General features: G+C 46.9%; 1 protein-coding gene across 1 annotated transcript in view; it reads left to right on the top strand.

Annotated features, from left to right (window-relative positions):
- The window catches only part of RBM20 (RNA binding motif protein 20), a 199,522-nt gene that overhangs the window by 161,163 nt on the left and 10,776 nt on the right, over positions 1-27,583 (top strand). Inside the window, exons 8-12 of the mRNA XM_003255460.3 lie at positions 9,120-9,199; positions 10,972-11,641; positions 18,784-18,888; positions 19,986-20,646; positions 22,181-22,315. Of these exons, the coding sequence (XP_003255508.2) occupies positions 9,120-9,199; positions 10,972-11,641; positions 18,784-18,888; positions 19,986-20,646; positions 22,181-22,315 (1,651 nt within the window). The remainder of the gene's footprint in view (positions 1-9,119; positions 9,200-10,971; positions 11,642-18,783; positions 18,889-19,985; positions 20,647-22,180; positions 22,316-27,583) is intronic.

The following is a 27,583-nucleotide window of genomic DNA, read 5'->3' as shown; positions in this document are numbered from 1 at the left end:
GTCTCTACTAAAAATACAAAAATTAGCCGGGCATGGTGGCAGGTGCCTGTAATCTCAGCTACTCAGGAGGCTGAGGCAGGAGAATTGCTTGAACCTGGGAAGCAGAGGTTGCAGTGAGCCAAGATTGTGCCACTGCAGTCTAGCCTCGGCAACAAAAGTGAAATTCCATCTCAAAAAAAAAAAAAAAGAGTTTTCAATGGTCCACATTCTTGCTAACACATTCTCTGGTCCAACTTTTAAATTTTTGCCTGTCTTGGGAGAGTATCATGGTTTATCACAGTTTTGTTTTGTTTTGTTTTTGAGACAGAGTCTTGCTCTGTCACCAGGCTGGAGCGCAGTGGTGCTATCTTGGCTCACTGCAATCTCCACCTCCCAGGTTCAAGCAGTTCTCCTGCCTCACCTCCCGAGTAGCTGGGACTACAGGCACACACCACTATGCCTGGCTATTTTTTTTTTTTTTCTGTATTTTAATAGAGACAGGGTTTCACCATGCTGGCCAGGATGGTCTTAATGTCCTGACCTCATGATCCGCCCGCCTCAGCCTCCCAGAGTGCTGGGATTACAGGCATGAGCCACCGCGCCTGGTTTATCACAGTTTTATATTTTATTCCCCTAATTGCGCATGGAGGTTGAGCACTTTTTCATCGTTTGTTGGCTGTTCCATCTGGATCTTCTCTGATGAGCTGTTTCATTTCAGGTCATCTGCCCATGCTTTTCTTTTGCATTGTGTCTTCTTATTGGTTTGCAGGAGTTCTTTTAACTGGAGCACCTAGTCTATTTGGATTTCTTGTAATTAATGCTATATTTGGGTTTAAATATTTTGTGCTTTCTACTGTTCCATTTAATAGGGATTTTCCTGTTCACTTTAGCTCATTCCACATTGACTTAGGGTCCATTTTGTCTAAGACCCACAGGCCTTAATCCACCTTCAAGGTTGAAGTCAGAAGACAAAGGCTCAGTGGATGTTTCTGGCTAGGACTGGCATTCTGACAAGTCTCCATATGTAGATGGGTACTGTGTCAACCAGCTTCCACAGTCCTGAATCTGCTTTGCTTGCATCATTGCCTCTGAAGTTCCTTCGCTAATAGTTCTCCTTCAGGCAGAATCTGGCTTTTTTTTTTTCCCTAATGAAAGTACATTGCTTTTTTCAAACAAGTAAGGATCCCACCCCATTCTGTATCCAACCAAAGTTCCTGGTCTCCTGGATTCTCCCCTGGGGGCTAGAGTTGAATTTCTACACTAAGTTCCCAGTGGAGGTTTGGTCTCCAAATGAGATGTTGTCATAGTTTCTAATTAGGATTAACAGCAGTAATAGGCTTCTTAAAGTACCAAAGCATAGCAATACCTTCCTGAGGGAGATAGTTTGGGGTGGTGCAAAAAACATGAGTTAAAGAGGTCAGATGGTCGAGTTTTGCTTTCAGCAAATGTGCACTGAGTGCTCACCGTGGGTGGAACTGGGCCAGGTGCCATGGAGGTAGAAGTAGCAAGCTAGCGAGGAGCTCAGTCTTGTGGGAGAAAAAGCAAATAAACAAAGAACCACTGACAACCATGTGACCTATCCTAGATTGGAAGATGGTGATGTCAGCCTGGGCTCTACCCTTCCTGCTTTAGTGAGCTTAGAAAAGTTGCTTAACCTCTGTGAACCTCAGTTTACAGATCAGGAAAGGACTATACTTTGAGTTATTTGGCTTTAAGCATTTTTTTTTCATATATTATCTTTTGAGTCTCATAATCACCGTACCCTGTGAAGTGTGTAGGGTGGATAATAGCAGTAATTATAAGAGTACAACAATAACAATAATATATACCTTTAATTGAGTCCCCGTACTCTGGGGCAAGTAATGTACCAAGCAGTTTACATACATTATTTAATCCTGACATCAGTCCTGTTAGACAGGTATTATTATCTCAGTTTTACAAATGAGGAATCTGAAGCTAAGAGAAGTTCAGTAACTTGCCCAGGATTGTATTTAGCTACTGGAAGAGCTATGATTAAAACTTAGTACTGTTTTGGTTTTGCACTAAAGCTGCATTGTTATAGTGTGTTATTATGATCTCTGTTGTCTACATGAAAAAAACCTGAGAAATCAGGTAATTTGCTTATAGCCACCCAGCCAAGAAGCCACAGAGATAGTATTCTAACAGAGCTTCTCAAGCTTCAATGTGCATACAAATCACTTGGTGATGATGTTAAAACGCACTTTGATTCAGCATATCTAGGACAGTGCTGTTATTGTGTATTTCTAACAAGGTCCCAGGAGATGCTGCTGCTGATGGTCCTCAGAGAACACTTTGAATAGAAAGGGCCCAGAATACATTGTTTTCTGATCTTTAGCAGGGCTTTTCTGCTCCCCAAGCTGCCATATTCCCTCTTAAGGTCATTGTGAAGGTCGCATGGAATAATAGATGTGAAAACAACTTAATGTAAGTTTCAACTACATAGTAATGCATGCTTTATGGTCCCTATGTTGATATGAATCAGCTGTGACTCTCTCTGCAAGTAACAGAAATTCATCTCCATTAAGCCTGTTGGCTTAAGTTAAAAAAAAAAAAAAAGAATTTATGGATTCATGTAAATGAAAAGTCCTGGCTGGCTGCAGGTACGGCTGGATTCAGGACCCAGAGACCCTCGTTAGGACTTGGTTTCTCTCCACGCTGCCTTCCGCTCTTTTGGCTTTGTTTACTGGGGGCTGCCTGGGATGGGCCGTAGCAGCCCAGGCTCTCTCCTCTAGGTGGCATGATGGCTACAGTGACCTCAGCAGCTCTTTCCCCCCCTTCCATTTCCTTCAACAAGGGAAAGCCAGAGTTTTTTCCTAGAAGCTCCCACAAAAGTCCTGAGACTTTTGAGAGAGTCGCTCTGACTGGACTAGCTTAGCACAGGTGCACGTCCCTGAACTCATCTCTGGCCAGGGCTAGGCCATGCTGTGATTGGCTGGTCCTGTGCCATCTGCTACATCCTCAGAGCTGGGGCAGAGACCCACCTAGAGCTCTGGAGCAAGATGAGGGAGGAACAGCTGCTATCAGGAGGAGGGAGAGTGGCTACTGGGAAGGTACAGGGCAAACACTGTATCCATGTGTCTCTGGGCCAAAGGGGCTGCATATGAGGTCCCACCAGGGTTTGCAGAGGTGGGCAGAAATTCTGATTGCTCTTTCTCCTCTAACTTTTATCTTTTGCTCACCAGGCAAAGTATAGGGAGAGAAAGGAGAGATTTTAAGGTATTTTTCATTTCCTCTCTTGAATATTTCTTCATGCACATATCTTATCTCCCCATATACTTCCTGTGGCAAGGGAGTTCCTCAGCTTATTTGAGGCAGAACCTTTCACATGATAGATGTTTAATAAATAAGCAAAATGAATAAGAAAGAGAAAATCTGAAGGAACAATAAAAAGTGAGCAGCCTTCTTCCTGCAGACCTGGACAAGATGATTGGAATATATTCTGGGTTGTTCTATAGAAACTTCGTCAATAAGTATGGAATCATTATCTCTTTGATGCAGAAGTGAACTTGGAACAATTTAAACCAGTGTCTCCCAGTCACTTCATCGGAGAGTCATCAGGGGATTTTTTGTGTGGGGAGTCCTCTTGCCCAGAGATTCTCTTCAATAGGCTTGGGGTGGGAATGAGACTCCCAGGTGCTTTTGAGGGCAGAGGGCCTGGTTTCAGAGCCACTGGTCTTGCCAGCCTCCTCAGAACAGAGAGGGCTTCTGGCCCTGGGAAGCAGTCTTGTGAATGGTCCATGGTGCTCTCAGTTGGGAAGATGATTGAGAGTCTTCTCTATGTACTGATAGTTACAAAGCATACAAGGCATGGTTCTCACTTGGGGATGAGTTCACTCTCCAACTGAGAGACAAATTATTCTTGTGCAAAATTACACAAGATTTAAACATGAGTGCATAAGTACAGGAGCTACCAGAAGTTCCATGGCAAAAGGCAGTGTGACTGAGGGGTGTGAAAAAGGGAAGAGATTCCTAAACAAGGCCTTGAAGAAGGGGAGAATTAGCTAAAGAGAGACAGAGCTTCCAGGCAGGACTTGGGTGAGTGATGATGTCGAGCCTAGAAAGCCTGGTAATGTTGAAACAGTCAGGGCTGCCTTGACAGGATCTGGCTCAGATGAGTTCTGGGCTCATCTAGAAGGTTTCACTGTCTTCCCAGGACTCTTGAAGTGTGTAAAACAGGTGTGGAGTTGTCAGAGGGCATGAAAATTTCCAGCAGCTCCCTTCATGTTGGCCAAGCACTCTGTGACTTTTATGGGTGTAGCCTGCCATGCCCTGAGGCTTTCGGTGGATGCCAGATGGGCCTCATTAACCCACCTTTACAGGTGGAGAAAGTGAGTTTCCCATAGGCAATAAGCCTTGACCGGGGGTGACCTAGCCAGGTGCGGGCAGGGCTGGGGCTGCTCTTCCCGGGTTGAGATTCCTAGTGGTGGTGCCTCCCTCTTAATATGCCAGCACTTTTCTAGGACTACATGGGGCTTGAATCTCACCACTGTCTTAAAAGCAGCAAGATGTGTTAACTCTGAGCACTGTAGATGGTCCCTTGTGGGGCTGTTGAGCAGGATCATTGTCATCACAGAATGGATGTAAAGATAACAATGTCTGACATTTGCTTCAAAATAATACAGCGGGTGGGGAAGGAGGGTGGTGAGTACAGATGTGTATTAGTCCATTCTCACACTGCTATAAAGAACTGCCTGAGGCCAGGCCGCAGTGGCTCACGCCTGTAATCCCAGCACTTTGGGAGGCCAAGGTAGATGGATCACTTGAGGTCAGGGGTTCAAGACCAGCCTGACCAATGTGGTGAAACCTAAACTAAAAATACAAAAATTAGCCACGTGTGGTGGCAGGCACCTGTAATCCCAGATACTCGGGAAGCTGAGGCAGGAGAATCACTTGAACCTGGAAGGCGGAGGTTGCAGTGAGCCAAGGTCGCACCACTGCACTCCAGCCTGGGACACAGTGTGAGACTCCGTCTCAAAAAAAAAAAAAAAAAAAAAAAGAACTACCTGAAACTGGGTAATTTATTTATAAAGAAAAGAGCTTTAATTGGCTCATGGTTCCACAGGCTGTATAGGAAACACGGCTGTGGAGGCCTCAGAAAACTTACAGTCGTGGCAGAAGGCAAAGGGGAAGCAGGCATGTCTTTCATGGGCAGGGCAGGAGTTAGAGTGGGAGCAGGGAGGTGCTACACACTTTTAAACAGCCAGATCTCGTGAGAACTCTATCACGAGAGTAGTACTAGGGGGATGGTGCTAAACCATTAAAAACCACCCACATGATCCAATCACCTCCCACCAGGCCCCACCTTCAACATCTGGGATTACAATTGAACATGAGATTTGGGTGGGGACACAGAACCAAACCATATCAAGATAGAACAAGATTAGTCATCATCGTTGGCTGAAGATGGGTAATGGATTCTTCAGGGTTCAGTAAACCATTCTCTCTACTTTTGTGTTTGTTTGAAATTTTCTATAATAAAAAGGTAACCAAAATTTTATCATAGACCTACTCTTTTCTCTCCCATTTCAATTTTTCTGGGGTGATTACAGCTTTGTTTCACCTGCCCTCTTTATGCGTTTACCCACAGGATATAGAAGCTGGCCAAAGAGGAAGGTTGAGAGAATTTTCTTAGGGCTTTCGGAAGTCAATTCTTTTATTTGAAAATCTTAGGCTACTTCTGTCCCCTTTTCAGATGGCAGCTGGCAGCTGGTCAAGAGAGCACCAAACAATTGGCAATTACCACCTAAAATAGCAGAACTGATGCTCTGTTCCTCAGGAGGGATCACAATACCTGGGACCACTAGTGCCAGCAATGTAGTATTTGCAGATTCATATTCATTCTCTGCAGCCACATCCTTCCAACTCTCTAGCAATGCATCTTGGGATGGGTATTAGGGAGCACCTGCTCCATGCCAGGCTCTGTGCTGGTGCTGTCTGTGTGAAGATCATCAGCCCAGGGGCCCCCTCACTGGGGACCTGGGATCCGGATAGAAGTAACTCCAGGAGGTATGGGCTGAAAGTGACCCCAGGAGGAGTTTCAGTGGTTAAGAAAATAAGGGGCAGAGGAATGTTTAAGCCAAGGAGAGCCTCTTCTAACCCCACTCTAACTGCACCTCTTTGACCCCTGGGAAACTGCACAGGCCACTAGAGGATGTTTTCATCTGCAATGTCTGATCAGCCTGCTCTGTCCCTCATCGGGGGCACCCCTGAGAGGAAGGGTCTGGGGGTGCCATCTGTGATAACCAAGGTGCAGAAGGGACCAAGAGCTCGTGGAATGCCTCTGGCCCTGACATTGGCCTGACCTGCTCCAGCCCCCATGAGCCTGAGCCCCACCCTCATAGTTACTCTGCCGTGGGTAATCTGCAAAACCTCAGCCGCTCCCTGCCAAGACCATCCTCCTCCCATGTCAGTCTTTCCTGGATCTGGGCTGGAAGGAATAACCAGGAGGATATGAAGTTCCAGAAGAGCAGAAGAAAACTGGAACCTTAGGGACTCTTTTTACAACAGAAAGCTCCCCATCCAACTCCCATGCGGAATTTTATTTTTATGTTCTGAAGAATTGCCATATACATTTATTCCAGTTTGGGGGCACATTCTTTAGCCTTTGTCTATTCTACCTTGGCAGTGCAAGCCACAGATTTGGGAGGGAGCCGGGGTGTGGCTTTCCTGGCGATGGCAGATCTCATGACCTGGTCTTGGTCCTGATGACTCCCACCAACTTTCCCAAGTTCTGCTGCTCCCTTGGTGCCTGTGTGAAGGCAGTGCTGTGACAGGTCCTTTCAGGGACCAGCCATCCCAGCTGGCTTTCCCTTGGTGATACAGTAGCCGGAGTCCATTGTGTGGCCCAAGGTGGGCAGGCAGGAAGAAGACCTGCTTGGTGGGATCCACATCAAGTGCAGTCAGCTCCAAGTGAGCCTTCTTCTTCTACCCCAAGTGACAACCGACCCTGGCTGAAGGACCAGTGGTCTCTAGCCACACGGTGGGGTGGGACAAGACATCCTGGGCAGCAGCTTTCTTCTTGGCCGACACCAACAGCCTTGGCTTCTATCCTTGTTTGGCCTTGGTCTGGGCAAGGTCCAGTTTAAGCAGCTGAGGTGCTGGAGGCCAGTGCGAGTTTTGGGTGATCTGGTTATTTGTAGGTGGCACTTTCATGTGCTTTACAGAGGGTCGATGTCTACAGCTCCAGTTTGACATAAGGGACCATTTGCCAAAGTTGTGGTGCCTTTTCTGGTGGACATCCCGCCCAGTGCGAAGTTCCTGGGCCTTTTCTTAAATGGGGGATTGGCTGACTTCTAAAACCTCTGACTTATTCACCAGCACAGATGAAGGAGTCACTGCCTTCTCTTTGACTTTCTTTCATTTTGCATCTCCATATGACAAGAGGTGAGGTCCCTCCCTCACTTGAACATTTTATATCTCTTTTCTGTGTCCTAGCCCTGACCTCTCTTCCTGAAACTGCAGGCAGCTCCTCCTTCATTCTCACCTTTACTCTGTGTTTTTCCCAGCCCAACCCTCTATCTCAACAATAACAGATAATCAGCCACGCTACTCAGAGCACTTATACCATGCTAGTCCAGCTAGATCACATCTCTGGACCTGAGTTTCCCATCTGTCAAATGAGATACATGATGCTTTTTAACATTTATATGGCTCTTATTGCATGATTTAGCTGGGCGTGGTGGTTCATGCCTGTAATCCCTGCACTTTGAGAGGCCAAGGCAGGAGGATTGCTTGAGCCCGGGAGTTCAAGACCAGCCCTGGCAACATAGTGAGACCTTGTCGTTTATAAAACCTAAAAAAATTAAAATGGTGTGCCGGTAAGCCCCTGTAGTCCCAACTACTTTGGAGGCTGAAGTGGGAGAATCACTTGTGCCTGGGAGGTTGAGGCTTTTAGTGAGCTGTGATTGTGCCATTGCATTCCAGCCTGAGTGACAGAGCAAGACCCCGTTTCTTAAAAAAAAAAAAAAAATTGCATGATTCTTTGTAAATTACATAGCAAACATCAAGGAAAAAAGTTGATTAAATTTAATAAAACTCATTATCAAAAGTTTACACAGACTGACGGTTTTTAGTCTTGGTCTTTAAAAAAATCAGCTTTATTTTTTCAGATATAACTCACATTCCATAAAATTCACTCTGCTTGGTACATTTTTATTTAAGGGATGAATTCTGCATAGTCTTTAGGAAGATGCTCCTGACTTGCCTTTTGTGCTTATGAATTTCTTTTTAAAAATCATTTATTATTTATTTATTTTGGTTATCGTGTGTCCATTGTGGGTTTAGGAAAGGGCTTTGGTTGGGAATGGGGGGCTGGGGTTGGTCCTGTCCTGGCATAGCCACGGTCTAATGACCCTTGGGAAGGATGGAGCCCTGGCTGCCTACTATTCTCAGCTGTGAAGCCTGACTCCCAGCTTATGCCACCCTCCTCACAGATTTACTTTGAGCATCAGCTGATGTCTGTGCATGAGGTGTTGAAGGGGGCACAGGGCATGGAAAGCATGGAAAGGAACTTGGAGTTAAAATACCTGGTGTCAGGTCCTTATTCCTTTCACTGTCTGTGTGACCTTGAAGTGTTCCTTAACCCAACACAACTCCGAGAGTCACCAACTGCATGGAACACAAGGTGGCTGGTGACCCTGGAACTGTGCAGAGCAGAGACCCTGCCTCAACCTCTGGCTCTAAGTTTCCATAGATATAAAAGGTGGAGGCTGCCGTCAATGATCTTCAAGTCTCTCCAAGTTTACAATGCATGCCTGCCTTCCTTCCTTCCCTCCCTCCATCCCTCTCTCCTTTTCTTTCTTCCACATTTTAATTTTTTTTTTATTCGGGCAGAGGTGGGTATTAACAAATGCTGCTTGTCTCCAGCACATGGATGTGAACACCAGGCTCCTTCCTTCCCCAGTTCAATGGACCACTCAGTGTTCTCTGGGCCACTCAGCCCTACCCAGTTCAGTATTATACTCACACTCATCCATTGGATTACACCTTTTGTCTTCCCCACACAAAGCATTTTTTCCCTTTTGGTGGACCAGGCAATGAATGACCCAGGTCAGAGCTGCTTCCCTCTGGTGTTTGCAAGGCCATCTCTGATCTGATGGTGATCTCTCTGACTTTGCTAGAAACCCGGGAAGGCCGTGGCTGCCATCATCCAGGACATCCATTCCCAGAGGGAGAGGGACGTGTTCCGGGAAGCAGACAGGTGAGGCCCCAAGCCCTAAGTCTCCAGGCAGGTCCTGGGCAGTGGGAACACGCTCCTGTTTCTCATTCTCAGGGGCATTTGAGTCACGCTGTGCCCTGCTCTTGCCCATACCCCACCCATCTGCTTTTCTGGGTCTCACTTTTCCATGTTCCCCATGAAAAACACCAGTCCAGTTCAGACATGCTGCTCTGGTTAACCTCAGGAAAATGCAAAATGCTGAGCTTCCCTTCAGCTCCTCCCCCTTTGTTGGAAAGTAATATAGGAAAAGGTCTGTTAATATTTGGCCCTTTGGGGCACGTCTACACCCTACTAAAACAGCCTAAAAGTAATGCGTGTGTGTGTGTGCATGTGTGTGTGTGTGTGTACGTGTGGCTTCCGTTTAGAACCAGCTCTTGGTTTTTCATGAGTTGAATGTAGATGTAGGAAGTAAAATGTAGATGGTTAAAAGAAATCAGTTATTTGAACAGTCACTTTCTCTGAACATTGAATATATTCAGTTTTCCAACCCATTTCTTCCAACTGAAGTTTGTGATCAGGCCAAGCTGGGGCTACAAGTTGACCACTGTCACTCCCTGACAAAGACAGTTCCTGTGGAGAACCAAGGTGGAAAACTACAGGAGCAGGCACCTGGCTGGCACGTCCTGGGATTCTTTCTGGGGTGGCCACAGGTGGTGCTGTCACTTCCCTGTAGAGGGCACAAGCCCAGGCTGTTTCCCCCATGATGGTCAAGGCAGCCTGGTCCTAGCGAGATGCATCTCAATGTCCCCTGGTCAGTGAGGGCTGCGTGGTTTTCCTGTATTTGGGAACTTAATGAAAAAATGCCCATCCCTTTAGAATATCAGATATATGACTCAGTTGACCTGTTTGATAACCAAACAGCCTTCAGAGTGTATGTGTATATGTGTGTGTATATCTTTGTATGTAACTGTTCAGGCGGGGAATCTTTATTTGTTTTAGTTTGTCTGTTTTTTTAAAAAAATTGTGATTATTTGGGTTTTTTAAAGACGTGTAAAGCCTGTAATTCTGCAACAGAGTGGAGGGGGTTTAGGAAGTCTTGCTCTGAACCTTACACAGGTTGGGGTGCTTGTCTGGGTTTCAGTTTCTTCATCTCAAACATGTGTAGGTCAGAGTTCTAGAGTATCTTCCAACCCTAAAATACCTTCCTAATTCTTTTTTTTTTAACCTCTGAGCCTGCCCTCCCCAGTAATTAGCATCCCTTTTCCATGCATAAATTGAGCTGAGAAATAAATGAGAAAACTGGAGGCTAAGAGGTTGGCTTCATTCTGATACAGCCCAAATGTAGGAGTGGCTTCAAGTCTTGTAGCTAAGAGGCCGGGTAACGGCACCCAGGGTTAGGCAGCCTTACCCACTAGGCTGGACTAGGGCAATCTTGCCCCCCAGTGCCCACCCCGCACACCCCCAGGGGGAGAGTCAGAGGTCCACTCCCTGAGCATAGCTCCCTTCCAAGAGAAGGCAAGCTGGAACCGAGCCAAAGCAACCCAGTTCTTCTTCCTAGTTCCCAGGAACAGAATGAGTAAAGGGACAGAGAGTGGCCAGTGCTGTGCTTAGGAGAAGTCCTCTGCACAGAAGCCAAAAGGGAGGAAAAGGCTTTCTCCCGAACCACTCTATGTGGTTCTGTAGAGTTGGGAGTTAAAAGTGTACACAGTTACATGCACAGTATATCTAAGAGAGAGACTGTGTGTATCTGTGTGTGGGTGGGGTGGGATGGGAGGCGTGAAGATTCTAAATCCTGCTCCTTGGTTCCCTCACAGATATGGCCCAGAAAGGCCGCGGTCTCGTAGTCCGGTGAGCCGGTCACTCTCCCCGAGGTCCCACACTCCCAGCTTCACCTCCTGCAGCTCTTCCCACAGCCCTCCGGGCCCCTCCCGGGCTGACTGGGGCAATGGCCGGGACTCCTGGGAGCACTCTCCCTATGCCAGGAGGGAGGAAGAGCGAGACCCGGCTCCCTGGAGGGAGAACGGGGATGACAAGAGGGACAGGATGGACCCCTGGGCACATGATCGCAAACACCACCCCCGGCAACTGGACAAGGCTGAGTTGGAGGAGCGACCGGAAGGAGGAAGGCCCCACCGGGAGAAGTACCCGAGATCTGGGTCTCCCAACCCGCCCCACTCTGTGTCCAGCTACAAAAGCCGCGAAGATGGCTACTACCGGAAAGAGCCCAAAGCCAAGTCGGACAAGTATCTGAAGCAGCAGCAGGATGCCCCCGGGAGGTCCAGGAGGAAAGACGAGGCCAGGCTGCGGGAAAGCAGACACCCCCATCCTGATGACTCAGGCAAGGAAGAGGGTCCGGGGCCAAAGGTCACTAGGGCCCCTGAGGGCGCCAAGGCCAAGCAGAATGAGAAAAGTAAAACCAAGAGACCTGATAGAGACCAAGAAGGAGCTGATGATAGAAAAGAAAACACAGTGGCAGAGAATGAGGTAATGATCAATTTCTTCCCCAGGTAAGGCGAGGCAGGCCCTGAAGGAGAATAATCATAATAATATAATGAGGATGAACGTTTATTGAATGAATGAACATTGACTGGCTATTTATGATGTGCTAGAAACTGTGCGAGACACTTTATCTCAATGAACTCATTTAATCCTCACAGGTTTTGAGTACCAACCTTTGAGCTTGGTACTATTGTTATGCAGATGAGGAAACTGAGGCACAGAGAACTTACGTTATTTGTCCAAGAACACACAGTCAGGAAATGGCAGACCCGGAATTATACCCAGGAGATCTGGCCCCAAATCCCACGCCACCTGTTGCCTTTACTGGAAGTTAGGGTGGGACATGATGGAAAGGCCTGTAGTCCTGTTCGTCCAGTAGGGAGTGGCCCTGAGGTGTTTGCACCCAAAGAGCCTCCCAAGGGAGATTAGATCTTTGGTTCATTCTGTCCTCCCTCCTGCCAAAAGCATTTACCAGTCCTAGAACTCTGATGAGAGGTGGTGAAGGAGAAGCAGTCACCACCCCCTAAATTAAACTGGGTGCCCAGAGCTGTCCACAGTGTTTTACCTCCAGTCTAATAAAAATGCACGGTGGCTGGGAACAGTTGCTCATGCCTGTAATCCTAGCACTTTGGGAGGCCGAGGCAGGCAGATCACCTGAGGTCAGGAGTTCGAGACCAGTCTGGCCAATATGGTGAAACCCTGTCTCTACTAAAAATACAAAAATTAGCCAGGCAAGGTGGTGCACCCCTGTAGTCCCAGCTACTCAAGAGGCTGAGGCAGGAGAATCACTTTAACCCGGGAGGCGGAGGCTGCAGTGAGCCGAGATCATGTCATTGCCCTCCAGCCTGGATGACAAGAGCGAAACTCTGTTTCAAAAAAAAAAAAGCATGGCAATGTCTGGCACCTTCTTTCCAGCATCTGAAAGCTCTGAGGGCTTGCAGCAGTACTTCAGTTCACACAGGGGCGTCACAAGTAGGGTTCTGGTTACCAGGTTTATATTCTAACTTGGCTTACACTTCCTTCTTGCCAGAGCCTTCTATATTTAAGTAGGGGTAGGATAAGTGAGGTTTGGCAATACGCATAAGGAGCCTAATTTTTAAAATCCTCCACACATATCTTCTAGTCATTCTGACCTGGGAGTTGGTGACAATACTAAGTGCAAATAAGGAGCCCAAATCTCTACCCCATGAACACTGAAGAGTCACCTTTTGGATGCTACTTCAGCATTCATTCCGACATGTATAGATGGAGTGCCACTTTGCCAGGTGGCGTGCTAGGTATAGGCGAGCCAAAGGTGAATAGGACGTAGTCCATGTTATAGCAGAGACTGAAGTCCAATGGTGGAAACAGACCTATTAATATAAAAATAATTTGTATACAATGGGACTCATGCCAGCATTTACAGCGGATGAGCTGCTCTGTGGGCAATTATTAACTCTGCACAGGAACAGGAAAAGAGCTGCTCGGAGAGGGTGATATTTGAGCTGAGTATTAAAAGTAGAAAAAAGCAGTTTTGGGTTTTGTTTTTTTTTTTTTTTGAGATGGAGTCTCACTCTTGTCACCCAGGCTGGAGTGCAGTGGTGCAGTCTCAGCTCACTGCAACCTCTGCCTCCTGGGTTCAAGCAATTCTCCTGCCTCAGCCTCCTTAGTATTTGGGATTACAGGTGTGCGCCACCATGCCTGGCTAATTTTTATGTTTTTAGTAGAGACAGGGTTTCACCATGTTGGTCAGGCTGGTCTTGAACTCCTGACCTCATGATCCTCCTGCCTCAGCCTCCCAAAGTGCTGGGATTACAGGCGTGAGCCACTGTGCCCCACTGAGGTTCTTGATAGAAGCAGAAGCAAGGGCAAAAGTGAAAACGAAAGACTGTTTTGAAGAACCTGGAGATACTCTGCATGGCTGCATCTTTAGGGTATATTAGGGATAATGTTTTTAAAGAGTAAAATCATGACTCTGATGCACATATATAATGAATACATGTCAAAGGTTTTATTCAACTCATTAATTAATGAGGTCATCATGAGATGCAAAAACCAACTCAAAAGAGAATCCAAAGAGCAGGCAACATAACACAGGCAATCAGGAATGCTAAAATGAATTTGTTAATAGGTGTAAAAGTGGCCCCTTCCCCAGGGGGCAGGGAATCGGTTGCATCTCCAGCAGAGACAATTCATGTGCATCTCTAGGAATAAGAATCATTTGTATTAGGATCTGATTTCTGCAACTTATACAGTTGTAAAATAGCTCAGTTCAAGATAATGAAAGGTTCAGACTTCTATAGAATCAGATGCCCTGAAAGGATGTGCTAGACAAATGCCCAGCATTCCAGCGAAAGGACACCCAGTGGTCTTTTTTTGCCCATTACAAAGTCTGCCACAATTTTTCCTAACTGGCACAGCAGGGGGAAGAACAGGAGATGAGATTAGGGAAGAGAGTGAGACTCACGGAAGACACGTGTGCCTCACCAAGGACTTGAACTGGATCCCAAGGACCTGGTGAACCAGTGGATATTTTTAAAAGTATACGTGCTTGGAGGTGTCCAAGTTGCTGGTGATGGATGATGGGCAGAGAGCAAGAGTTGGCAGGGGCTCAAGGAAAGCCTGGGCTTCATGTGGATACCATCAGCCTGCCAACCCTCTCTCCCTCAAGGCTGAGAGGTGGAGCTGCTTCTTGCACTTCTACTCACACTCCCGAGACTGCTCTGGCAACCTCATTTCTTCTACTGTTTACCACCCTACTCTCATCAGTTTGTATAACATTGCTCATTTAAGGTGACACTATGTGTCAGCCAAAGAAGCCCTGATGGAAAAAGAATCTCAGAAAGCCCCAAGAGTTTCCCCACAGTTCTGTCCCTCAAATTGGTTCTCCCTCTTACAACGCTGGAGCGGGGTCAGTAGGGACTTACTGGGGCCCCTCACAGATTGTTTCTTTAGGTTTGGAGCCAGGCAGTCCAACACTGTGTGTTGGAATGACAGCAGAACACAGAGTATTTTGCACTGTCCTCAAACTCTGTATGATGAACTCAAGAAAAGCCCAGACCCCACAGGGCTGCCCCAGGAGTCAGGTAACAGGTGGCAACTGAACTTGGGAATGAAGGCAGCAGGACTTGCTGTTCTTCCAGTGCACCAGGCACCTCCCGCCCTCAGCGCCTTTACAGGCGTTGCTGCTGCCAAGGAGCCACAAGTCTTCCTGGCTTGCTCCTCACCTCCTTTGTCTTTACTCATGGCCACATTCTCTATTCTCCCTGGCCACTGCATATGAATTCAACACCCCAACCTGCTCTTCTCCCTCCCACCACTGCAGACCATCTCAACACCCCAACCCCTTCCCCTCCCCCCGACTACTGCAGACCGTCTCAACACCCCAACCCATTCCTCTCCCTCCCCACCACTGCAGACCATCTCAACACCCCAACCCACTCTTCTCCCTCCCCACCACTGCAGACCATCTCAATACCCCAACCCATTCCTCTCCCTCCCCACCACTGCAGACCATCTCAACACCCCAACCCATTCCTCTCACTCCCCACCACTGCAGACCATCTCAATACCCCAACCTATTCCTCTCGCTCCCCACTGCTGCAGACCATCTCAACACCTCAACCCCCTCCTCTCCCTTCCTGCTTTCCTGTTTTTGGTGGCATTTACCACCTTCGAACCTATCACTTAATGTCTTTATTTTACTTAGTGTCTATTGTCACCCCCAGCTCCAGGAGTAAACTTCACAAGGCAGGAAGTTTTGTCTGTTGTGTTCACTGCTGTGTTCCCAGTCCCTAGAAGAGGGCTTGGCACAGAGCAGGTGTCCAGTGAGTACCTGTTGAAGGTATGATGGATGGAACCCAGACTCTGGAGGCAAAGGCCTGGCTTCTGAGAATCAGGTCAGACCCTGCTTTCTTCTGCCTTACTTTTCTTGTTTGTAAAATAGGTGTGATCACAAGGCTGTTGTAGTACTTTACAGAACTCATGCTCATTAAAAAATCCTGAGCTCTCTGGAGACAGTGCCCATGGTTGAGAAGCCAGTGTGCCTGCTGCTCCGTGGTGATGGGTGGCCACGTCCATACCTGAGACCCAATCCTGGCCACAGGACCATAAAGAGGAGGAAAGAAATCAAGTCACAGATAAGGAAAACATGGGGAAGAAACACTGCTACATCCTACTGGGAGGGGGGTTCGAGAGTGGCAGGACCAAGTGCCTAGGGAAGGGAAGCCAGGCTAATGACAAGTGGAGCCAGGCCAGCGTGATGGGACCATGGCTGACTGAGAAAGTGGTGCCATCTGTGGGGCCGGAGCCACTGCTCAGCTCCATTCTACGGCTGCCATGCAGGAATGCATGCCACGCTGTGAAATCTCCCTTTTCTTAGAGCAAGACAAATGTCTAGCATAAACCAAAACATACCTGTGGGCCAGATGCCATCTAGAAGCCACAGAGTGTAACCCCTGGTATAACCAATCCATAAGAGGTGAAGATTTTTAAAACCCTTAAGCTTCAGAGCCTAGACAAGACCCAACCATGCAGGAATGCAGGTGAGAGCTTGTTATTCACCCCACCCCCTTCTACCAATTTCATTCTTTTATTGACCAATATTTGTGGAGTACCTGGCGCTGGGACTACAGTTAGTGACACTGAAATGACCCCTGGGCTCATGGAGCTCATAGTGTAGTGGGAGAAATGCTAATCCAGTGATTTCTTAAATGAACAGAAGAGCTTGAGTATTAAGTGCTAAGAAGGAGATGAAGGTACACAATGCTGTGAGTGCCTGTGAAAAATCTGAGGCTTCTCAGGGTTAGGCTGTGCCTATTGAGATTTGGAGGCATGGTAAGTATTGATTGGGTGAAAAGGAAGCGAAGACAGAGGAAGCAGCATGCACAAGGGCCTCCAGCAGCTCCAGGGATCCAGCGTTGCCATAGCAGAGAGCTGGCATTAGAGTAACAGGAGGTGAGGCCAACTTGTCAACAGGGCATACACTATGCAAGGCCTTGTAGGCAGGTTGAAGATTTTTGCCTTTATCCTAACTGCCAGTGGAAGCAAATGAAGTATTTAAGCAAGAAAATACAGTGAGGAGGCTGGACACCGTGGCTCACGCCTGTAATCCCAGCACTTTGGGAGGCTGAGGCGGGCAGATCACTTGAGGTCAGGAGTTCGAGACCAGCCTGGCCAACATGGTGAAACCCTGTCTCTACTAAAAATACAAAAGAAAAAAAAATTAGCCAGGTGCGGTGGTGGGCACCTGTAATCCCAGTTACTCAGGAGGCTGAGGCAGCAGAATTGCTTGAATCCAGGAGGCAGAGGTTGCGGTGAGCCAAGATCGTGCCATTGCACTCCAGCCTGGACAACAAGAGCAAAACTCCGTCTCAAAAAAAAAAAAAAAAAGACAATATGGTGAGGATGTGATCACTTTTGCATTTTGGAATGATCATTCTTGATTGCCTTGGGAAGAATAGATTTTTGGGGGAGGGTACAGAGCAGAAGTGGGAGACCAGTTTGGAAGTGGTTCGGTAGCCTGGGCCCTGTGGTGGCAGAGCCCTGCTTGCAACAGTTGGTGTTTCAGTCTCAGTCTGTGAGCTGCTGTGGGCAGCTGGGGGCACCCGTTGCACCCATCTGTTCCACTTAAGCTGCTGCTCTCTCCTGGAAGTGATCCCACAGCAAAGGGAAGCTCTGAAAGCTTGTTTCCTTTGCCTGCAGGGTGGAAGAGCAGGGATCTGCTTGGTGGAGGGCTTTCCGCCCGGCTAGCAAGACTGTCCCTGCCTCTCCCAAATTGAACTGAAGGGGGTCCCTTTACTGTGTTGATCTGGGAGTGTGGCTGCAGGAACTGCTTGGGAAGGGTAAGGATTATTCATTTTGAAAAGAGAGGGCCATGGATAGTTGATTCAGGGAGATAAAAATAAAGTCACCTGTTGGTAGAAGCTATAATAGCTAAAAAGGTATCTGTAGCTGCTTTATACTCAGGCTAGTGCAGTAGACTTCAGCAAAGCTTTCAGTGGAATCTTCCACAGCAAACACTGGAAACAGAAAGGACTTGAGGTTTTGAACCATGTGTCCCTGTCTGGTAATAACTGGTGAAACCAGTCAGCCCTGAGCTTCTGCTCCAGCTCAAGGGGATGTGTCTGATTGTAAGAAATCAGAACTAGAGTGGTTTACTTTGAACCAACCTCAGCCAAGAATGTCCTAGAACTGCAACTTGCCCCTCAGAAAGCCCAGGAGTAGTCATTGATTTGGTGGCCAAAGTTTAAGTCATGGGAGAATATCCCCCAGAAACTCCTAATGTGGGGGTTGGCAAAGTTTTCTACAAAGGACTAGATAGTAAATATTTTAGCCTATGTGGGCCAAGAGGCAAAATTGAGGATTTTATGTAGGTACTTCTATAATCACTTACAACGTAATTATGTAAACATGTAAAATTCATTCTTAGCTCACAAGCTATACAAAAACAGGCTGCAGGTCAGATTTGACCTGCAGACTACAGTTTGCTGACCCCTGTCTTAAAGGTTGGGTAGAGGCCCTAATTCTCAAACCAAACACCTGCTTTCAATTGTTCAGTTTCACAGACATGCACACTACTGTGAGGGCCCTGATTTGGGGGAAGGGAATACAAGGAAGGAGGAAAGGGAGTGTTAGTTTTGGCTATCACTCTAGGATAGAGGGCAAAAGAAAGGTGTGAGGGCACTCTGACTGGGTGACAACGCCCTTTCTACCTATAAGTGTCCTGAATGATTTTTTTCATAGCCAAGATGACTCTGTTGGGGAAATGTCACTGTGATGGTTAACCCCGGGGTCTTGGCCGGCCCAAATCAGTTCAAGTTTGGCTGCTTCTACTCTGCAAAAAATACCCAGTTTGCCAAGTATTTCTGCCCCCTAAAGACATCGGGCCAGGCTTCAAGACATTTCCCTGCCTCCATTTGTCTGTGTGACTGTGAGCAAATTATTTAACCTCTCTGAACCTCAGTTTTCTAATCTATAAAATGAAGATGCTAATAGCAGCTGCCTCTGAGGGATTCTGGGAGGATAAAGGAAATGCTGTATGTCAAACCCATCTGAGAGCTGGGACCTGCATTCAATATCATTCTGTTTTTCTTCTCCCTGTCACTGCTCACTGTTGATTTTGTTTGCTCTGTTCTTCCTTTGGTAAGGCTGGAAAAGAGGAACAGGAGGGCGTGGAAGAAAGCCCTCAATCAGTGGGCAGACAGGAGAAAGAAGCAGAGTTCTCTGATCCGGAAAACACAAGGACAAAGAAGGTAAAGTTTGTTTCAGATTCTGCACTTCTGCCATGAAGGACTGAGTCACAGGAGTCCCCCTTTTGCCCGGTGATGTCCTGCTGGATGGAATATGGCTGAGACCCCACCATTAGTTCCATGAATGAACCAGTCCTCCTAGCACTACTTTGGAGGAGTGGCTGTGCCTGGAATCTTCAGACAGTTTTTACTGAAGCGATCTTTACCCACATGTCTGGGCTCTGCTCACTCTCCAGCAACTTGGCTGTGTTCCTACGAGAAAACATGTGCCCAAAAAAAGACTCAGGCTTCAGAGCCAGGCTCCCAAAATAGACAAGTCCCTTGGCGGGGATGGGGCAAGAAGCTGCTTTGGGCACTCAAGCTGGGACGCTGACTTCAGCAGGCCCAGACCCTAGGATTAACAAGCCATCTACTGTGCTTGTATAGATTGTTTTACTTAACTAAAATGAAAAATCCAGTTACAGTTCTCCTGGGCTGGGGCTGCCACAACAAAAAGAAATGTCTTTGGAACAGGGCCATCTTCGTGCCTTTCCGGTCAGGAGAGGCAGGAGAAATGAGTATCGCTGGCAGGGAAGCTGATCTCCTAAATCTGTCTGTGGAGTCAGGAGTCCATGGGCTGCTGCAGATGCCAAGGGGAAAGTTCTAGAAGGGGCCTAGTAGGAGCTTTGGCTGTGGAAGTGTATGTATCCCTGCTGGTAGAGGGTGCTTGGGGGGAATTTTGTGAGGGGCTTTGCTGCAGTTACATTTAGTGATGACCCAGATGCAAGAAAGATGCTCCAGTAAGTATTTGGAGTTTATAACTTCATTATTCATGCATTCAAAAACTGTATATTGAGCACCTATTATCTACTAGGGCTTGAAATTCTTTGTGTGACTTTAAATATGGTGGATTAAGCATTAAGGGCCTATTCCAAACTTTGAGCATCACCCTAAGGATGAGTTGGTGCTGTGGGACTTGAGTGGTTTGCAGTAATTGTACCAGGTAGAGGTAAGAATGCTCAGATTCTTCCTGATTTGAGGGGTCCTTATGGCCAAGTCTTGTGCCTTCCAGTTGAATGCTCTCAACCACCCTCTGACCTGCATTCTGCATTTTTGTACAGGAACAAGTTTGGGAGAGTGAAAGTGAGGCAGAGGGGGAGAGCTGGTATCCCACTAACATGGAGGAGCTGGTGACAGTGGACGAGGTGGGGGAAGAAGAAGATTTTGTCATGGAACCAGACATCCCAGAGCTGGAAGAAATTGTGCCCATTGACCAGAAAGACAAAATCTGCCCAGAAACATGTCTGTGTGTGACAACCACCTTAGACCTAGACCTGGCCCAGGATTTCCCCAAGGAGGGAGTCAAGGCCATAGGGAATGGGGCTGCAGAAATCAGCCTCAAGTCACCCAGAGAACTGCCCTCTGCTTCCACAAGCTGTCCCAGTGACATGGACGTGGAAATGCCTGGCCTAAATCTGGATGCTGAGCGGAAGCCAGCTGAAAGTGAGACAGGCCTCTCCCTGGAGGATTCAGATTGCTACGAGAAGGAGGCAAAGGGAGTGGAGAGCTCAGATATTCATCCAGCCCCTACAGTACGGCAAATGTCTTCCCCTAAGCCAGCAGAGGAGAGGGCCCGGCAGCCAAGCCCATTTGTCGATGATTGCAAGACCAGGGGGACCCCCGAAGATGGGGCTTGTGAAGGCAGCCCCCTGGAGGAGAAAGCCAGCCCCCCCATCGAAACCGACCTCCAAAGCCAAGCTTGCCAAGAAGTGTTGACCCCGGGTAACTACCTCCCCTTTCCTCACGGGTGGTCGGGTTGATTGGACTCCTCCTGCTCACCTGATAAAGTATGAGCATGTGCAGGCTGGAATGAACATAAGTAAGGTTTCAAGTAGCATTAAAGCGGGTGCAGAAAGTGATTTAGCAACAAAGGCAAGCCTCTAAAAGCCTGGCTAAACTGTTAGCGATTTTAGGCAAGTGGTGTAAAGGAAGTTAGATAGGAGGCTGCATGTTTTCTGAGAAGCAAACTCAGGGCAGACTTCTCTGCATTTACAGGAGCCCAGATGGTCTTGGATAACTAAAATTAGACTGAGTTATCAGCAAAAGGAGATCAGGAGGAGCCTCATGCCTGCATAGCAGAGGGCCACCCAGGCTGTTATTTCTGTGATGGGGGCAGGAGTAGGGGAGGCAAGAAAGGAGTGGAAGGAGAAGGAACAGAGGATCCCTAAAGGGTGTTCCCCTTCTTACTACCTCAGACCCATTTTTTGCTAGGGTCTGACAGTGATAGAAGACTTGTTTCAGGATCTTCTGTCACTCCATTGGAGTTGATGTTTTGTGCCTGTGCCTGGCACTGTGACATCATGAAAGAGAGAGTTTAAAATAGGCTAAGCCCCGTCTTCTCTGCCAAGTGGAACCTAAGATCCATCAAGGGGTTTGGGGGGAGGGAGGGAGAGTAGCCTTTAAGATTCTCACTGTGAAGATAATTAGGGATTTGCTTTACAGAATGCCTGTAGCACACCAGAGGTCGAAGTGAGAGTCGGGGGCAGAAAATACGGAGGAAAGGCTTAAAAATGAACATTGCAACACAGAGCCCTGTGGGTGGCATGAGCCGTTAGGTAACTGGGAGGCTTGGGATTTTTTCCATGTCAAGCTGACCTGAGCTGTTTTTCACCTGCATGGATCTGAGTTTCCATGGAAACCCCGCTGTGAAATGCCTTCTTGTTGCTAGAGAAACCCTGAGGCCCAGGCTCTATCTAGAGAAGGCAAGAATAAAGGAGCAGTGAAATCTTCACCTCACTCCAATCAAGCCCCTTTTATTTTGCAGTATAGGTCTCAACATGTGCCAGTGTTAGAGGCTCATTAGCTGACCCAGTGTTTGGGGTTCATATTTAATAACAGCTTGACAAGCTTGGGAAGAGAATGGCATTGCCTGTTTTGCTAGCCTCGGTGGACGTCAGCGCAATTTTTGCCCGTCAGTAATTCCTCTGCCTGCAGAGATGGAATGATACCGAGATGGGAGGCATGGGGGGTGGGGGGTGGATCTTCTCAACTGAAGGCTTCAGCAGCCCATCCCCCTGGGCCAAACGCAAAGATTCGGCAAGTTTTATTGTGTGTGGCATTCTTTTGGCAGTGGAAAAAGCTCCTAATGACAGTGCTTTGGTTCTAATTAGCAACCATTGCCCCAGCCTTATGTGATTAAGCAGTCCAAGGGACAGTTCCCAATCATACTATGCAGGGATAGAATTTCAGGGACTCTTTGAGGCATGTTGTATTTCATTTTTTTTTTTTTTTTCTTGCCTTGGTTCATGTTTTGCAGAAAACTCCAGGTATGTGGAAATGAAATCTCTGGAGGTGAGGTCACCAGAGTACACTGAAGTGGAACTGAAACAGCCCCTTTCTTTGCCCTCTTGGGAACCAGAGGATGTGTTCAGTGAACTTAGCATTCCTCTAGGTAAGCAAAACACACAGTCTTTCCTGAAATTCAGGTCTAGGAAATAACAGTTCCATAGCAACCTCAAGAGTTTGAGAGGGCTTTTTGTCATTTTGTTATTGACATCGTTTTTTGTTCTTTTGAGACAAGGTCTCGCTCTGTCACCCAGGCTGCAGTGCAGTGGCATGATCTCAGCTCACTGCAGCCTCAAATTCCTGGGCTCAAGTGATCCTCCCACCTCAGCCTCTCGAGAAGCTTGGACCACAGGTGCACACCACCAGGCCCGGCTAATTTTTTTTATTTTTTTATTTTTTTTGTAGAGATGGGGTCTCCATATGTGGCCCAGGCTGGTCTTCAACTCCTGGGCTTAAGTGATCCTCCTGCCTCAGCTTCCCAAAGTGCTGGGATTACAGGTGTGAGCCACTTCACCTGGCCAGCCTATTGTTATTTTAAATGTGTGATGCAATAACCTAGATTTGCAAGGGGCAGCTGTAAAGTTTCTTGCAATTTCAGTCTCCCATAGTAGACCAGATACTCCATGAAAACAGGCCTTGAATAACACTGCCCTGGGACCCAGAGCTAAGAAGTCCTGTTTTTCCTGTCAGGGAATGCTTTATTCTTGATGACATGGAGCCTTTAAGCCTAGCCTTTATTTGGGCAGGAAAGCAGATGCCCAGCAGCCTCCTTAAAGTCAACAAAAATGGACCTCGTCTGCTATTGTTCATTGCTCCAGCCCTTCCCAGAACAATGCTACATTTTTTTTTTTTTTTTTTTTTTTTTTGAGACAGAGTCTGGCTCTGTCCCCCAGGCTGGAGTGCAGTGGCACCATCTCGGCTCACGCAAGCTCCGCCTCCCAGGTTCACGCCATTATCCTGCCTCAGCCTCCCTAGTAGCTGGGGCTACAGGCGCCCGCCACCACGCCCTGCTAATTTTTTTGTATTTTTAGTAGAGACAGGGTTTCACTATGTTGGCCAGGATGGTCTCGAACTCCTGACCTCGTGATACATTTTTTTTTTTTTCTCTTTAAAGGACCAACTTTTCTGAGGCAATGATGCTGAATAGAATGTGTTTGGGCAGACTCCCCCTAGTTCATGGAAAGAGTATTGAACAGAGAGACCTAGGTTTCTGTTCTTCCTACTTATGGGTGACTGTGTGCCCTCAGATAAGTCATACCCCTTCTTGAACCTTAGTTTCCTCACTGTAATTTAGACAGTGATATTTTCAGTGGTGGAAGTGTTGGCAATGAAGTCGAGAGGGAGTTTACTGATGGAATCACCTAGGAATGAATCCCTTTTCAAAGAGGAGAGTTAAGCAGAGTCTCAGGGTAGGGAGTGAAGGCACTTTTAACAAAGTTCCTTGGGAGATTCTGACACAACCATTAACCCAGCAACTCCAGCCTAAATCATCTTTGAGTCCTCGCATTAGCTCTGAAAGGTCGGAAAGTAATTAGATAAAGTAGTAGTAGCAGCTGCTCAGAAGGAGAGCTCGGGAAAGTGTCACCTGGGAAAGTGTCACATGGAAGCATGAGAAGCATGGATCATCTGATGCCTGATGACCATGTGTCTGACCATGCAGGGAGGGGCTGGTCAGTGTGGAGGCTCATCCTTTCCATCCAACTTGCTCTTTTTTTCCCTTCTCCTTTAAAAAAATCTCTTACTATTTATTTCCTCCAGGTGTACCATTTTTGTAGTCAGATCTGGAGAGCAAACTTCCTTTTTTTTTTTAAGGGATAAATTTGCTGCACAGCATCTCCCAAGACAAAAACATAAGAAAGAAGGAAAAAGAAATACTAACCTTAGAATAAACTGAGATGACCCTGGGTATTTTAGCTCTAGAAAACAAAGGCCACTCTGCAGGAGAAGGGAGGGCTCCTTCATGCATTCAGTCAACCAGCAAATACTTGCTGGATAACATGGTACTGTGCTAGACACTCTGGGGTAACCAAGAAATACAACGCAAGTCTCTTATCATCCAAGAACTTGGAACCTAATTGATACTAGCAAAAATTAAGAATAAATTCTGCTACCTTGTAATTTGTGTTTTATTACTATTTTTCATTATAGAAAGTGTGAAAGATTATTGTAACAAATTCAAAAAATAAGAACCATATGAAGTCAATATTAAAGGTCTGATTGATCTCTTCCCTCGAGTCTCTCCCCAGTCTCCAGAGGTAGCCTACCACTGTCATGCCCAGTTTTTCTCTCACAAAAATAGGATCACACCACACACATAATGTTCTGCAAGTTCACTTAGTAGCAGGTCTTAGACATTTCCTCATGTCAGTACCTAGAGAACACATTCTTTTTAACCACCGCAAATATTCCATCGTAAAAGCTATGCTATACATGACTGATCTTTCCTCTGCTGGTGAAGAGTTAGGCTGTCTGCTCTTTTTCCCATTTTAATAGCTAAGCTTTTATTGTTAACATTCCCCATGCAGGCACCATCCCTATTGATCTGCATGTATTATCCCATTTAACCCTCTCAAAACACCTATGAGGTAGGTGCTGTTTTTATCCTTATTTAACAGATAAAAAATCTGAGATGCAGAGTCGCACAGCTAATAACTGGCAAAAAACCAGAGTCAGGTTCAAACCCCAGTCATCTGACTCTAGAGCCATGTTCTTAGCTTCTGTTCTCTGCTGCCTTTCAGATGTGCTTGTTCAGTGGTATGTGTATGCCAGTGTTCCTGTGGGAGAGCATCCTAGCCAGGGGGTTGTAGGGTCGTATGTATTTGCATTTTAAATTTTCATAATTGCTACTAAATTGCACTCCAAAAAGATGGTATCAGTCTTCCCTGCGACCTTGAGTGAGAGTTCCCAATATCCACCTCCCACTGGATTTTATCAGTTTTTAATCTTTCCCAACCAGTTAGGAGGAAAATAGTATCTTGCCTTTTTAAAATTGGCTCTATTGAGTTATAATTGATATACAGTAAGTGCACATCAAGTGCATAGTTTGATCAGTTTTGACCTATAAATATACCTGTGAGACCATCACCACAATCAAGACTGGGAACAATGTTCATCCTATCCCAAATTTCCTGTCTTCCGTGTATCCCCTTCCTCCCCACAGTGCAACCCCCAGGTAAAGGATCTCCTTTCTGTCACGAAATATTAGCTTGCATTTTCTAGAGTTTTACATAAAGGGAATCATATTGTATGTGCTAGTCCGGCTTCTTTTGCTCAACATCATTGAAATTCATCTGTACTGTTGGGTGGATCAGTAGTCTGTTTCTTTTTTTTTTATTTTTTTTTTATTTTGAGACAAAGTTTTTCTCTTGTTACCCAGGTGGGAGTACAGTGGTGTGATCTTGGCTCACTGCAACCTCCACCTCCTGGGTTCAAGTGATTCTCCTGCCTCAGCCTCCAGAGTAGCTGGGATTACAGGCACCTGCCACCATGCCCGGCTAGTTTTTTGTCTTTTTTAGTAGAGATGGGGTTCCACCATGTTGGCCAGGCTGGTCTTGAACTCCTGACCTCAGGTGATCCACCTGCCTCAGGCTCCCAAAGTGCTAGGATTACAGGTGTGAGCCACCGTGCCCGGCCATTCTGTTTCTTTTTATTGTTGAGGAGTATTGCGTTGCATATATGGATACATCACATTCTGTTTCTTTATTCATCTGTTGACATATATTTGGGTTGTTTTCAGTTCAGGGCCTTTACAGATTGTACTTGTTAATAGTCTTCAGTTAGCTTTGAGACTCATTATCTCATTGGTCCCTGAAGGAGGTGTATGGTATGAGGTTCTGCATTTGACAGGTGAGGAAACTGAAGTCCAGAGACTTACCCAGGATGACATAGCAAATGCAGGTTAGAACTCAGGATTTCTCAGCCTGGGCAACATAGGCAGACCCTGACTCTACAAAAAATAAAATAAAATAAAACTAGCCAGGAGTGGTGGTGCAAATCTGCAGTCCCAGCTACTTGGGAGGCTGAGGTAGGAGGATTGCTTGAACCTGGGAGGAGATCCCGGCTGCAGTGAGCCGTTATTGTGCCACTGCACTCCAGCCCGGGCAGCAGAGTGAGTGAGACCCTGTCTCAAAAAAAAGGAAAAGAAAAAAAAAAACAAAAACTCAGGATTTCTGATCTCAGATCACTCTGTCCTCCGGGTTCTTTCAGTTCAGGCAGCAACACAGTGTAGGAAAGGCAACATATGTGCAGAAACTCCGAACACAGTCTGTGGAATCTGATTCCCTGAGTTTAAATCCCCCGTCTACTACTTACTGGCTGGATGACAAAGAGCAACTTATTTAACCTCTCTGCTTGGATTTCTTCATCTGTGAATCAGCCATAGTAATAGGAGGCTACTATGCGGAGTTATTTTGAGGATTAAGTGAACAAATACTGGTAAGGTCTTAGTGGCTTCCAGTGGGAGGTACTTAATAAGGGTTGTCTGTTATTATTATTCACTCATGAAATATTTAAGACCTATTATGGCTCCTCTCACTGGGGCTTCATAACCCTTTACCCTCCAGGACTGATCACTACTGGCATGGAGACTTCTAGGGAGGTGAGAGACAATTTTTTGGCTTTGTCCCATGGAAAGCGTAGAGTTGAAATAAGGGATGTCAAGGACTGGGCTCCCAGTTGGGAGGAAAGGGAGGCCAGTCACGTTGCTCGGGGACCGGGGGTGGGCATGGCTGGGGAAGTACACTGCACTCAGATCCAGGCCAGCTCTGCATGACCCTGGCCAGCGCAAGCCTGCCAAGGCTTGCTCTCAGTAGAAACAAACAGCATCGCCTACAAAGTGCAAGCTCCCTCCTCTATCCATCCCAGCTTTACTAGGATGACAGAGTTATAATTACCTGTGCCATGAGCTGTTATTAGAAGCCAAATGCAGCTTTGGTGATCCTAGCAGAGGCTGAAAAATGGAGGACTGAGTGGCTTCAGAAGACATCAGGGCCAGGGCGATGTGTCTTGATGCTGCCTTTTCACGTCCCTGTCACATTCCAGAAGTGTCCTGAGTTGTGCCGTGGGATTTGTGGTGTCTGCAGCAACTCCCATTTATTCTGGGACAAGTTACCAGCTGTTGGGGTTTCTCCCCACCCAGGCTTCTCTTCCCCCAGTGCTGCCTGGTAGCTGCCTGGTACTGCCCAAACCTGCAGAGCAGGGGCCAGGGAAGAAAGTTGCCACCAAACTGTGGAGCCGGGTTCCCCAGGTGGCCTTGGGGAGAGGTTGGGGTTCAGGTGAGAAGGCCAACATTTAGGCAGTTATTAACAGCTTCTGTGATGAAATATTTAACACGTGTCTCCAAATCAGTATTTTTTTGAGCACCAGGCAAAATGAT

This window comes from Nomascus leucogenys, chromosome 3, assembly GCF_006542625.1.
Source record: "Nomascus leucogenys isolate Asia chromosome 3, Asia_NLE_v1, whole genome shotgun sequence".
Lineage (NCBI taxonomy): Eukaryota > Metazoa > Chordata > Mammalia > Primates > Hylobatidae > Nomascus > Nomascus leucogenys.
Note: the sequence above shows the minus strand (reverse complement) of the source record. Positions and strands in the feature narration are given on the sequence as shown.